This window comes from Rosa rugosa, chromosome 4, assembly GCF_958449725.1.
Source record: "Rosa rugosa chromosome 4, drRosRugo1.1, whole genome shotgun sequence".
In the NCBI taxonomy this organism is placed as follows: Eukaryota; Viridiplantae; Streptophyta; class Magnoliopsida; order Rosales; family Rosaceae; genus Rosa; species Rosa rugosa.
The window spans coordinates 15381764-15396301 of NC_084823.1; the positions used below are offsets into that span (position 1 = coordinate 15381764).

The following is a 14538-nucleotide window of genomic DNA, read 5'->3' on the forward strand; positions in this document are numbered from 1 at the left end:
TATTACAATAAAGAACAATAAATCCAAACTTGATGGTTAGACATCAAATTTGGATTCTTATTTTAAATTTTCTTTCTTCATTTTTTATTTTTTAAATTTAAAGTCAAATGAATCAAGCCAAGCCTATTCAAGCTCGAGCTTGTCCAATAAATCTAGCTAAGCCGAACCCAGCTCAGGCTTAAGAAAAATATTCAAGCGAGCCGAGCTTGAGCATGGAAAAAAAAAATTCAAACTTTAGCCCGGCTCGAGCTCGATAAAAAGCAAATGAGCCGAACATGATCACCTTAGTATTCACTCCGACTCGGCTCATTTACACCCCTAAAGCTTAATGTCTTAGATTTGACATGTAAAGTTACAATTGAAAAAGTAACAAAGTATGAGAAAATATGTCAAAGTCATCACCAATTAAATCAAATTTAAACAAAATGTCGGTCAATTAACCATGTCAGGTCTCAAAAAGCGATTGCCATCAATTCAATTAGCAGTTACTCTAAAAAACACCGGACCAATGAAAACATTAGCATACCAAAATCATTAACTGATTCATGAGTAGAGATAATTAAACAGTTAAACTACTCCCAGATTTCTTGCCTTTTTCCGCTTGCAGAAGTTATGCAAATTTCAAACTACGTGTGACAATTTTCAAAATTAGCTACATGTTTGAGAAGAAAATTGCAATGAAAAATCTCGTTAGCTCATCAAAACGACAAGATCAGTCACTGAAATTTCCATATTATGGAAGAAAAAAGGAAAAAAGGTCAATGTTAGGTGAGAGGGGACAAGCATCATATATTAGGAGATCGAGGTATCGTCGTTAAGCTAGCAATTAGCACTGTCATTGTCCATATTAAACTCTTAAGTCGGCACTACCTAGCTGTGAGTCTGATACTCTGATTCCATGCATATATTTATTCCACGGTAATACTCACACCCCTTCTCTCTCTTTTTGGTGAATAAACCGATATATTAAAGAAAAGAGGGAAAACTACCCTTTTCCTAGCTTCCTACTTTTACTGAACTCATTCCTGTAATAATTGCGACAGTATGAAGGTTCATTAGTAAGTTAAAGAACATTAGTATTTTAAGTAACCATATATTCCTTCTGCAGATTCTCCTTCATATTTTTTTCCTAAATTGTCAGAGTTTGGCATAGACAAAACTAAAGGTAGAGTGATGCCATTGTTTCCGAATAAACTTAATTGAGCTACATTAAGATATATAGTTATCAATCATCTCAGACACTGTTCGGATCTACAATATGTGTAGGGTTGGAGCTGCTAAGGGGATTGGTAGAGAAACTAGATGGAAATAAGGAGCTTTTCCCCAACCTCAATTCTCCTTCTCTTGTTCGAATTCTCACTCTCCCTTGGTCCTCTGGAAATCTTGGTAAAAACCCTTCACTACTGCATGAAAGGCTACTCGTCTTTGCATTCATAATCTCTTTTGAGTATTCCCTTCACCTGTAAGCTTCCAAACGGCTCAAATGCTTCCCTCCACACGCTTGTGCAGGAACAATGAGAGATCATTACATTCCAACAAAAAACATCCCTTTGCGGCATTTGTCAGACAAAAAGAATGAAATATTGAAATCAGACAAAAAGAAGAATGAAACATCAAAACCAAAGAACAAAACTATCGAAACTGAAGAAAAAGAATAACATTGTGATTCTATCTTTTCACACCCTTTTCAACATGCATCAGTAACTAAAATTGGAGCAACAGACAGAAGTTGAAAAATGTGACCATAAATTTCAAAATCATGGCAAGATCATATGCATGATTGCATTCTATATTATTAAAAAAAAAAAAATTGAAAACCACGAATGAGCAACAATCATGACAATGTGTCATTGATAGCATGAATGGAAAGATTCAACCACCTTGGAGAGTACGTACTATTATCAAGAACGTACTATTATCAAGGATATCATCCAAATTTCAAGACCATTTGAAGACATTTTCTTTTAAACAGATTTGGAGAGAAGCAAATTTCCTTGCAGACTCAATAGCTCACCTTGGCCATTCTATTCCTATTGCAAGTTGTAATAATGCTCTGCCTACTTCGGCTGCTCATGCTTTTCAGTTTGATTTTTCTGAGCTAGGTTGTATTAGGGGAGATACTTTGTAGCTGTTGTATTATTTTTCCATCGAAAGAAAAAAAAATAAAAAAAATCATGTCAATGCACACCCTAATTTCAAAAACACAATACACTGTTATTTTTGTGTTGCATAATTAGCCTGCCACTCCCACTGACAGAACATCATTCACACTCACTATTCTTCGTTCCCATTCGTGGCCTTTTCAAGTTTATGTCTTTAAAATATCATCAGCTTCTTCAATTTCAGCAAAAGCATCACTTCTTGCTTGTCATTGGCAATTTCAAACCCACTTCTTGATGTTCATGAACTCCAGCAGTCCAGCAAGTGGGGGTGGGTTTACATCAGTATTAGAGTTAGATGGCACAGAATAGGAACAAGAGGCAGTACCAGCAGTCGCAGAGATTCCTTTAGCATGATGATTCTCGGCTTTTGCATCACTTCTGGTTGCTCGAGTAATAGATCTCTTCTTTTGGGGAAAACCAAGTGGGAAAGCTGCTTCTGATTTATTTTTTGCACAAACGTTTTTTAAAGGGTAATTTATAAAATGAACGATCCGGCTAATGAAGGACAACAGAAACCATAAACCCTCCTAAAATAAGTTATTTGTGTCTGCTTGCCCATAGGACCAAATTTTTCTGGCCTTTCAGTAGGATATGGGCCTAATATATTCATGATAGGGCCAGCACTGCTCAGCTCGTGTATCGCCAGAAAAGCTTATTCGAACCCCCGTTTTAAAGACCTGACACTGCCCATTCAATTAGAACAAAGAAAAAAGAACCAGTCACCACAAAAACGTTTTGTTCACCGGAGTAGTGAAACAAAATATGCTAAACATAACTAGACTGATAATGCAATAAATGGTTTAAAGAATTTCCCATGCCTTCTCAGAGGTCAATCCAAGTGTCTTACGAGAAAAACTTCTGAGAATGCAATGCATGGTAATTCAAGTCCTTGTGCAAGAAATATTGGAAAACTAAATTACTGTCATCATATTTTCACAAGGAACACAAAAACTGAAAAATATAATAAATAAATAGGCTCATGTTTTGAATTATGCTAAATAGTTGTTGAAAATCAAATAACTCGACGGATATATTTCAGATAAAGTGATCATTTACAAATTGGCAAAGTTTCATTACACGACTCATGTAATAATCGCATGACTCAAAGACCTTGCAGATTGTTATTTTCTTATTCAACCGTTACACTTGCAGGGTGGTATCAAATATGTCTTATATTACTGTAGATTATTTTCTTATGAATATAAATCAGCATGAAATTCAAAGGGAAGAGAAAATAGGGACACCTGGCAAGGTGAGTCCTGCGTCTACAATGTAAATATTGCCCGAGACATATTCAGAGGAGTCATGTATCAAATAACGAGCTAGTGATGTCAATGCTGGATCTGAAGTGCCATATGTTCTCAAAGGGACAGTCCTCATAGCCACATTGTGTAGCCAATCTTTTTGCATAAGACCCTCTGTAATTTCAGATCTGAAAAGCCCAGGTGATATTGCATTCACTCTGATCTTGTGTACCCCCAACTCCACAGCCATGACCTGTTAAACATAATAGAAAACAGTATACTTCCATCACTCTACCAACAAATAACATTTGTGAAGTACATACCCATAAGAAAACCCTAAGATCAAACATCCTTGAAGATTATGACAGTTAAAAAAAAATTTAAAAAAAAAAAAAAAAATCTTAAAGCGTAATAGTATTATTATGCTATGTGTTGAACAGGCAAAATTGAGGATAATACAATACCAAAAACAAAACTTGAGGAGAAGTTGTAAGTATAATGCTATATGGTGCAAATAAGTCAAACAACTTCAAGTCCACTATACTATACAAGACCAGCAATTTAGCTTTTACTCCAAAACACTTGTAAGTTGCAACTACTGAACTAAAGATACCAAGAATCAAAACTTGCCTTCAACAAACAAGGGTGATGTAAGGAAAAGTAGAAGGCAGAGTCTTAGAGCAAGTTCACCCGTTGGGTCACTGCTTTTTAGTGTATATTTTCATTCTCTGGGTCACGAAATACACTGTGCCCGTGACCTAGGGCATGAAATACACTGTGCAGGTCACCATGGTGACCCAAAACACTGTACAGGGTGACCCAGGGCACGAAATACACTGTACTCGTGACCCAGAAGGTGAAATTAACACTACAAAGCAGTGAATAGTGGGTGACCTGGTGACCCAACGGGTGAACTTGCTCTTATAGGCCCACTTGCAATAAGCCTTTATTAAATTATAAACAACTGAACTACTTGTAGACCCAGTTCTGTTTTGAAGTATAAGCTCCTACAAATCCATCCCTCCTCTATTCATAGACTTTGTAAGTTGTCTTCTTTAATGCTAATGTTGAGCAACATTCACCACCCAACATGGCAGGCATCACTTCAAGTAGTTATGTTTCATTGCCAAAATCCATATATCAAGCTACTAACACAAATATGACTCATTTCTCTTGAGTTACTGATAATATTCAAATAATTTGTACTCCAGTGAAAATACCTTTGTCAAGGTGTTTACGCCAGCCTTTGAGCAATTGTAGGCTAAACCTCCACGCACAGATCCACGATCAAGACCAGAAATGGAAGATATATTAATGATTGATCCTCCCTTACCTGCATCACGCATGCATAAGGAAACATATTTTGACACCAACCAGGTGCCAGTCAAGTTTGTCTTGAAAGTGCTGTTCCACTCCTCCTCAGACAATTCCAATGGAGACGCCACATTACCTAAGGAACAGAGAGGGAAGTGAGGATGCGAACTTAATCTGAGAGGAATTTTAATTCAAGTGGTTGACATGGGCTTTACCAGTTGAGTTTAGAGAGTAAAAAAGTTGGACCGGTGAGTAATCATGTATCCGAAGAAAGACGATGTATGTTGCCGGAAAATAAGATAAGTAGGGAGCCTGTTGGTTTGTGCTGTGTCCAGCACTTGTGAGTTGGTGTGTGCACAAATATATGTTTGTCTATACATGCAGGTGCATAAATATCACACCCAAGTACACCCAACCCTAAAATAAATGTTGCTTAACAAATCACATGTAATCGAACCCATGTAGGCATAATCGTCTAATTCCAAGATCACAAGCTAAGACAACATATGGATTACCATCTTTCTTCACAATAAGACAACACAGCTGCAAGGTGACAAGAACCACAATGGAAAGAGGAGGAACACACTGAAATCCAAGGGGCCAAAATGCAAAGACATCTAATGGGCACAATTTCAAACAGGACAGGACAGGCCAGAAACTTTCTCTAATGGGCACAATTTCAAACAATATGATTCATGGAATGCAAATATCCATTGCTTAACAGAATAAATAGTACAGAAATTAGATATAAACCCAATTTTCTAAAGAGATATTGGGAAAAACTCATGCATATTTTTCTATATATTAATCTACACCCAATCCACATAGGCAACATTCCTTGTAGAGTATATATTGATGTATAATTAATATTTTTTCTTGTTTTTCTATATGCCTGATTTATCATTGGGCAATCTTCCTTATAGAGTATTGATGTATAATTATAACATTTTGAAAAGTACGTGATTTATAGCTTAATTCATGCATGCTTTGATTTCAAATTTTCATTGAGGAAAACTTTTATATATAGCACCATGATTTCAAACTGAGAAATTTTAGGGACTTGATTTCTCAGAATCGTCCTCAGATCGTTTTTTTTGTGTGAGACGAAGATAAGTAGAGAGAGGGAGTTCGAAACTCTACGTAAGGCGCTAGGGTTTGCTAACGTAAAGGCGGTGCTCAGTGAAGGCCAAGCTGGTGGGCTAGGGTTGTTTTGGAATGACGATGTGCATCTGAATCTAGGGACGACGTCAGCACATCACATTGACGCCGTGGTGGTTGGGGAGTCTGGAGTTCCGTCTTGGAGAGTGACTGGGTTCTATGGGTATGCCAGAACGAGTGAAAGAGATCGCTCCTGGCAATTATTACGAGATCTTTCTGACCTGGATTCGCTTCCCTGGATTGTGATAGGAGATTTCAACGAAATCTTGAACAATGGGGAGAAGATTTCTGGTCCAATACGAGCGGAAAGACAAATGAGAGGCTTCCGTGAGGCTTTAGGATATTGCGACTTGTTGGACCTAGGGTTCCATGGCGCTATGGCCACTTGGTGGAATTCGGAGACGTTATTGCGTCTAGATAGGGCGATCTGCACTCCATCTTGGTTTGATTTGTTTGGGCATTCGAAACTATTTCACCTTCCGCCTTCAGATTCTGACCATGTACCTCTGCTTCTGAAGGTTAGCACAGCCCCTCTGGTGGTGCGGTCCAAAAAGCATAATTTCAAGTTTGAGGCATTCTGGTTACAACATCCTGAATGCGACGGAGTGGTGAAAGAGGCATGGGGGACGGATGTTGCCGGAACACCTATGTTTTGTGTTACGAAGAAGATTGTACACACTAGGATGCAGCTTGATAAGTGGCAGAAGCAAGTGTTTCGAGGTAGACAATTACAGATGAGAGGGATTCGAGCTAGACTGGAGGAACTGTTGGAGGTACCAATCTCAGTGGAAGTGCAGAATGAAAAGAAGACTTTGATGGACAAGCTTCAATCTTTATTATACCAGGAGGAGTTGTTTTGGAGACAACGATCAAAGGTCACCTGGTTAAAGGAGGCGGACCGCAATACGAGCTATTTTCATCGGAAGACTGAGAATAGGAAGAGGAAGAATATGTTACAGGGCTTGTTTGATGAAGATGGGCAGTGGCACGATGATGATTCTGGTATTGTAGGGGTGGTTACGGACTACTTTGCTAAAATGTTCATGGCTTCGGAGATTGATTATGAAGCTGTGGACAAAACTTTGGAGGCCATTATGCCGGTTGTAACTCCGGAGATGAATATTCAACTTTGTACACCCTATACTCGGGATGAGGTGCGTTCTGCACTTTTTCAGATGTACCCGACTAAATCACCAGGGCCGGATGGTATGCCTCCTCTCTTTTTCCAACATTATTGGGAACATATTGGTGATGATGTTTTTGAGGCAGTTCAGAGCTTTTTGCAGACGGGTCAGCTTCTTAAGCAAATCAATTTCACTCATATTTGTCTCATTCCCAAGGTTGATAATCCCGAACATATGTCTGATCTGAGACCGATAGCTTTATGTAATGTTATTTACAAAATCTGCTCTAAGGCAATTGCAAATAGGTTAAAGGTAGTTTTACCTTTTGTGATATCACATTTTCTGAGTGCTTTTGTCCCAGGTAGACTGATCACGGATAATATTTTGGTTGCGAACGAGATTGCTCATTTTGTGCATAATAAGAGGGAGGGCAATGAGGGTTTCATGGCCTTGAAATTAGATCTGAGCAAAGCCTATGATAGAATGGAGTGGGTTTTTCTGGAAAAGGTTATGTATCGCTTTGGCTTTGCTCATAATTGGATTCAGATGATTATGCAATGTGTCCGTACTGTTAGTTACTCTTTTCTGGTGAGGGGTAAGCCACGGGGATTTCTCCAGCCAAGCAGAGGACTACGACAAGGGGATCCTTTGTCTCCCTATCTATTTCTCATTCGGGCTGAAGGCTTCTCTATCTGCTTTGTTAAAGCAAAAACAGTCTACAGGACTGTTACTAGGAATTGGGGTTTGTTCAGGGGCTCCTCTGGTCAACCATTTATTGTTTGCGGATGATAGTATGATCTATGCTCAGGCTTCATTGGAGGCTTGTTTTGAGTTGCAGGATGTCTTTGAAACCTATGGACGGGCTTCGGGACAACTTATTAACTTCAGTAAAAGTTCCATAGTATTTAGTAAGAATGTGACTGAGGAGGTGCAAGAGGAGGTGTCAGATTTTTTAGGCGTTGAAGTAGTGGCTTCGCATGACAAGTATTTGGGGTTACCCACATACGTGGGACGCAAGAAAACTTCGACCTTTCACTATATAAAGGACAGATTGGCCAAGAAACTGGCTGGTTGGCAAGGGAAGTTGTTAAGTGGCGCTGGGAAGGATATCCTAATTCGAGTGGTGGCTCAGGCGTTACCCACATATGCCATGAGTGTTTTTCAACTGACCCAAAACTTTTGCGAGGACCTTGAACAGATGTGTGCAAGGTTTTGGTGGGGTAGCACTTTGGATAAACGGAAGATTCATTGGAAGAAGTGGGATGCCTTATGTAACCCGAAGGAGGAAGGTGGATTAGGGTTCCGAAGCCTTTCTAATTTTAATACAACGATGTTGGCAAAACAAGCTTGGCGAGTCCTCAACAACCCTTCTTCACTTATTGCTCGTCTCTATAAGGCTAAATATTTCCCGGATAGTACTTTCTGGGATGCACCATCTCATGAGTCTCCTTCCTTTTCGTGGAGGAGCATTTTTTCCACTAAAGAACTGTTACAGAGTAGTTATTGTTGGCAGGTGGGGGATGGTACTAGCATTTCTGTGTTCTCGGATAATTGGATTCCGGCTTTGCCTTTGGGGAAACCAACGGGATTAAGACTGGCGGTGGATGAGGTTCACATTGTGAGTGATTTGATGTTAGGTACAGGGGGTTGGAATGTTGAGTTAATTGCTCGTCTATTTTCAAGCGAGGAGGCTGCTGCAATCATGGCTATTCCCTTGAGTAGACGAAGTGTGGTGGATAGATTGAGTTGGAGGTTGTCCAGAGATGGTAAATTCTCAGTTAAATATGCTTATAGGTATGCTTTTGCCCATTCTTCGAGCTATAGTCCCCTGACATTACCGGTGGGAGCTTCGTTTTGGAAGAAATTGTGGAAGGCTTCGATTTCGAATAAGGCTAAGATTCATATATGGCGGGTCTGTTTGGATATATTACCCTCTCTAGGGAGTCTGGCATCGAAAAGAGTAGTAGTGGACTCGGCGGAGTGCATGCTGTGTGGGTTTAATAGGGAGACGACAATCCATTTGTGCAGGGACTGTCCCTTTACGCAAGAAGTTGTGCAATCCAGGGCCATTCTGAAGCAGGTATGTTATAACCCACAGGTGGTACAGAGTGATTTACTTGGTTGGTTGAATTTCTGTGCCAAGGAATTATCTTTGAGGAATTTTGGGGAGTTTATGTTTCTCTTATGGGGAGTTTGGAAGGAGCGCAATGAAAGAGTGTGGAACCAGAAATGTACTGTGGCTTGTGATGTTAGTCTCCTTCTTGTATCGAGACTTCAGGAGTTCAGGTTTCATAATCTGAAACAAACTCAATCCACTACTGGCAGAGCTCGAGTAGTTCGGTGGTGTGCACCTGAAGTTGGTTTTTTGAAGATCAACGTCGACGGATCGTTTAACCATATTACCAGGCAGGGAGGCCTTGGTTTTGTGGTTCGGAATGCTTTTGGTCATATGCTAGCGGGGGGGGCGTGTCCTCTCAGTGGGCTTATATCACCGGAACATGCTGAAATTCTTGCTTGTAAGAGAGCTGCAGAGTTTGCAGCTGATCATGCTTTCCTACCGGCTGTTTTGGAGACTGATGCGTCGGAGTGAAGAGGCAACTTACACAATACATGTCTTCCAACACATCGGTGTTGGGAAGACTCTTTGATGATGTGGGCAGTTTATTGGAATCACTGGGGGTCAGTGTGTCCTTTGTTGGTCGGAAAGGCAATCTAGTTGCGCATCTGTTAGCAGCACATGCCTGTACTCTTAGGCAAGATTCTTTTTATTTTTCTACTCCCGCTTTTCTTCAATCTGCTATTGTAGCAGAGATTTGTAATGTTTGAACTTTTTTCATTTCAATAAAGGGCTATCGTACTTGATTCAAAAAAACTGAGAAATTTTAAATACACACCCCTAATCACTTAATACACATCTCTATTATTTTATATTTCAAATTAGATTTTGTAGGTAGGTTAAATGACCAAAACAGACATCTATGCATCAGAAGAAGAAAAAAATAGTCATATTTTCCTTATATTATTCTATTTATGTATAAATAGTTAGATAAACACAACAAATTTCTATACATGGCCTCCCAATTTAATACAAGAATAAAGTTAGAAACTATCTAACTTAATTTTTTTCTTAAATAAATTGTAATTAAATGAGGTTTGAAACCATAATATTTAGAATTTCAAAATCAATGGCATTAAATATTTTTAAAACATATCGCTTTACTCCTATTTTTTAGTTAATTTCCTTTTTTGTTCTAAGAGTTATGATTAATCAATTTATTTTCTAATATAAAACATCACAGGTGAAAAAACTTTGTAATTGTTAATTTGTTTGGCCCCTCTAATGACAACTTTTTAGTTCCGCCATGATGGAGAAACTACTGGTATAGTTTTGGTTGAATGTTCAACTCATAATTTTATACTTGATTAACATGGTGTTTGGTGGATGAGAGCTCAAATAACACAAAACCTATTTATATGCATCTATTTAAAGGGAACAATAATAAATCTTTATGGATTTCTCAATAACTAACACAAGTAATCAATATGGTCATTTACAAAACGTCAATATACTAATCATATTAAATAGTAACCTTAATATAGTCAAAAAGTAGGATATTTCATGATTTTTGAGATTAAGGGTATTTAAGGTACTTTGGGTTGTGTATTTAGTAAAATATTAGAATGAGAAATTAAATTGGTGGTGTATTAAGTATGAAGTCTGTATTAAGTAATTAGGGGTGTTATTTAAAACTTCTCTTTCAAACTATACAAATACTAGTTCAGTTCATGTAGACCATAAGAAAGAAGTTCAAATTTGTTGTTGTGAACTTGTATATCACCTATGCATTCGTGACCATATTGTCTTTCGAAAGTATGGTATCTATTAATAAGGTATGTTATTCATGAGATTTAGTTTTTCAAATCTTTTCTTTTCTCATCATTGTACCTTGAATTTTCTAATGGTAAATTATTTTGTTCTAGGTTTGACCTTTTCCTTTTGTATATTATCATATTAATTCGATCATTGTTCATTCACAAATGTTACATAATCGATAGATATATGCATATAATGATAAGTTAGAGATTTTCAACATAAGAAATATGGTCAACTCGCAATGATAAAATACATAAGAAAGAGGTTGATATGAAAATTTCTAGAAGTGTAACATACATGTACGTCTAATGTTAAAGTTGTAATTAAAATAAAAACCTATTAGATAGGTTAAAAACTTAAACCTCTACCTTTAAGTTAGGTTGCAAGTAAATTGATGGAAAAACACAAAATCTACCTTTAAAATAGAAAGTTTAAATTACCAAAAAGTAAATTTCATATTCATTTAAATCTGTAAAGCCATTGAATTCAAAAAAAAAAAATGTAAAAGAATGCTCCATAATTCTAGCAATAATGATGAGTAAAAGGAAAACTGCTATAATAATGGTACCAATGAAAAATCTACAATTAAGATTTTTAAAGAGAACGTTAATTTTTATTCTCAAAAAAAAAAAAAAAATTTGCTAGTTGACTAATGTTTATCAGCTTTAAATAGTGACAATATGTGTAATTTAGAAAAAAAGAAACACAATATTTATCCTAGTCGGCAATAATTGGGTGCAGATTGAAAAAAATAGTAGGTGAATTTTTTTCATTAGATTTTATAAGAATTGGGTCTATAATGAATTTTCCCATAATTTAATAATGATGCATATACAATTCCAATGGTGAAACGAGATAAAGTTATAAAACAATGAAGAGAGCAAAACAGACGAGTTTACATGTGAGAGGCCAGGATCAGGAAGAGATGATATCGAATTGCTTTTGGGTATCTGGTTTTATTTGAATAACGTTTGTGAGTGAACTAGTGAAGGTAACTTAATCAAATCTTCAAAAAAAAAAAAAAAAAAAAGTATAGTAAATAAAAAAAGCAAGTTTTCAGTCGGCTTCCCCTGTGTAAGTTATCCAACTAAGAGGCTCATTAATGGCAACTACTTGGCCCCTCTATACTCTCTGAAGGCTCCCACCAGTCTCGAAAACAAATACTTTCTTTGATAATTTATTCCCAACTTAGTGTGAGTTGAAGCTGCCTCCCAACAAAAGATCAGAAAAGCACAAAATAAAAAGGGAAAATTTCGCAAACAGTACACCAAGTAAAGGTCACTAATAATTATTATACATAAAGTTCCAAACCAAACATTTCGGTACACGAAATCTGAAACTCGACCCACTATCAGTACACGACGTCAATTTTTGACACCAAAATATCTATTATGCCCTCAGTTTTTTTTTTTTAATAATTTTTTTTTTCTGTTATTTTTTTTCCTTCTTTTTTTTCTGTTATTTTTTTTTCCTTCGTTTTTTCTGTTATTTTTTTCTATTATTTTTTTTCCTTCTTTTTTTTCTGTTATTTTTTTTTCCTTCGTTTTTTCTGTTATTTTTTTTCCTTCGTTTTTTCTGTTATTTTTTTTTCTGTTATTATTTTTTCCTTCGTTTTTTTCTCTTTCTTCTTCCTTCTTCCGGGCTCACTCCCTCGCTTCCAACGCCGCCCTTGCCCTCCAATTGGTGAGATTTATGGTCCTACAGCTTATATTTGTAACTCAGCCAATATTTAGTCATGTGAAAAGAAAGAAAGAGATAAAAACGAAGGAAGAAAAAAAAATAACAGAAAAAATTAAGGAAAAAAAATAATAGAAAAAAATAACAGAAAAAATGAAGGAAAAAAAATAATAGAAAAAAATAACAGAAAAAAATGAAGGAAAAAAAAATAACAGAAAAAAAGAAGGAAAAAAAATAATAGAAAAAAATAACAGAAAAAATGAAGGAAAAAAAAATAACAGAAAAAACGAAGGAAAAAAAATAATAGAAAAAAATAACAGAAAAAACGAAGGAAAAAAAAAATAACAGAAAAAAAAAAATTATTAAAAAAAAAAAGAACTGAGGGCATAATGGACATTTTAGTGTCAAAAATTGACGTCGTGTACTGATAGTGGGTCGAGTTTCAGATTTCGTGTACCGAAATGTTTGGTTTGAAACTTTATGTATAAGAATTATTAGTGGTCTTTACTTGGTGTACTGTTTGCGAAATTTTCCCAAATAAAAAACTAGTGACCAACTCCTAAGCCATGCTAAAAATTACATGTTGGGAATAAAACAGAAAAGAAAATAAAAATGTTGTCTTTGTAACCAATCAAGCTGGTTGAGAAGATTTATCACATGTTTCACAAAAAAAGAATTATCATATGCCATAAATTGAATGCAGTTGCACAGTTTATTTTTTTATATTTTGGTACCTATAGTGTCATCTCTCTTTCACATAAGTAGGAGACCAAAGATATCTGGAATGATAGTAGCTGACCAGAGTAATGCCAGCAAACGGCCTCCACATGTTAAAACTTCGAGATTAGTCTAAAAAAAAGAGAAGCGACTTCGAATGTCAAGCATATGTAGCCTTCAAATGTTAAAACTTCGAAAATAGTTATAAAAAAAAAAAAAGTGAGTTTAAATGTCAAACATATTTCTAGTTATGTTCACAACGTGAATCGGTATTGAAAACCCAAAACGGAAAACGAGCAATTCTTACCAAGCACACTTGACTCATCTCATTCGACATCAGTACTTCGATCAATGATAGAATTGATATCTTAAGGTGCCAAAGAACATGAGCACGCAAGTCAGCTCAAGCTGAAAGCACTTAACAATATTAAACCACCACATCTAACCATAACATTGTTTATAGAAAGCTGTTACCAAATTCCTACATGTCCAGACAAACCATACGTGCCAATGCAACACTTTAATATTCCAAATTGCTTTGAGTTTACCTTAGTCCTAAAACATATAACGAAACATCAAGGGATATGAGATTTGAGTTCAGGAGCAAATTCAATATTCAATTCAAAATTCTCAGAGATTTCAGGTTAGGAAAAAAGAAGCAAAAAACTAGATAGAGATGAAAGGCAAGCAACCTCTGACACCGGCATTGTTGATGAGGGCATCGATGCGGCCGAAGGCATCCCAAGCCTTTTGCACAGACTTCTGAATAGCAGAGCCGTCGGCACTGACGTCGAGCTCGACCGCGACGGCCCTCGGCTGCGGCGGCGCGGTGGAGAGCTGGTTGATTTCATCACAGACAGACTGGAGGCGGTCGACGCGGCGAGCAGCGGCGACAATCCGGCAGCCGGCTTTGGCCAAATCCAAACAGAAGTCACGGCCGAGGCCGGAAGAGGCGCCGGTGACCATGACGACCTTGTCTGGTAGGTCGCGCCATGGCTCCAGGTGATCGGAGACTTGCTTCGCCATTGCTAAGAGTGAATGGAACAAAGCGGAAGATGGTATTAGTGTATAGTACTTACACGTGCAACTCCACTGACGACTAAGACCACTAGTGTTGGACTATCGTACAGATAAATAGGTGTTAGAAAAATAATTTTTTTTTTCCAAATTCAAACTCCAGGACACTTGGAAGGACCAATGACAGTGAAACTTTTGCCAAAGTTATTGTAACCTGCCAAATATGGTAGGCAAGAAATAAAACCATCTTT

At 37.1% G+C, this 14538-nt stretch overlaps 1 protein-coding gene across 2 annotated transcripts; it reads right to left on the reverse strand.

Moving 5' to 3' along the window:
• Positions 1-2052: 2052 nt before the first annotated feature.
• On the reverse strand, positions 2053-14335 carry LOC133741964 (uncharacterized). Of its 2 annotated transcripts, XM_062169666.1 has the most exons (4): positions 13963-14335; positions 4627-4856; positions 3407-3659; positions 2053-2845 (listed from the first exon to the last, which is right to left on the reverse strand). In XM_062169666.1, exons 1-4 carry the CDS (start codon positions 14294-14296, stop codon positions 2832-2834), a joined length of 831 nt encoding a protein of 276 aa, XP_062025650.1. In that variant the 5' UTR covers positions 14297-14335; the 3' UTR covers positions 2053-2831. The 2 variants fall into 2 exon arrangements, with proteins under 2 accessions (XP_062025650.1, XP_062025649.1); XM_062169665.1 differs by lacking the exon at positions 2053-2845 and having other exon boundaries at positions 3126-3659.
• Between the last annotated feature and the right edge of the window lie 203 nt (positions 14336-14538).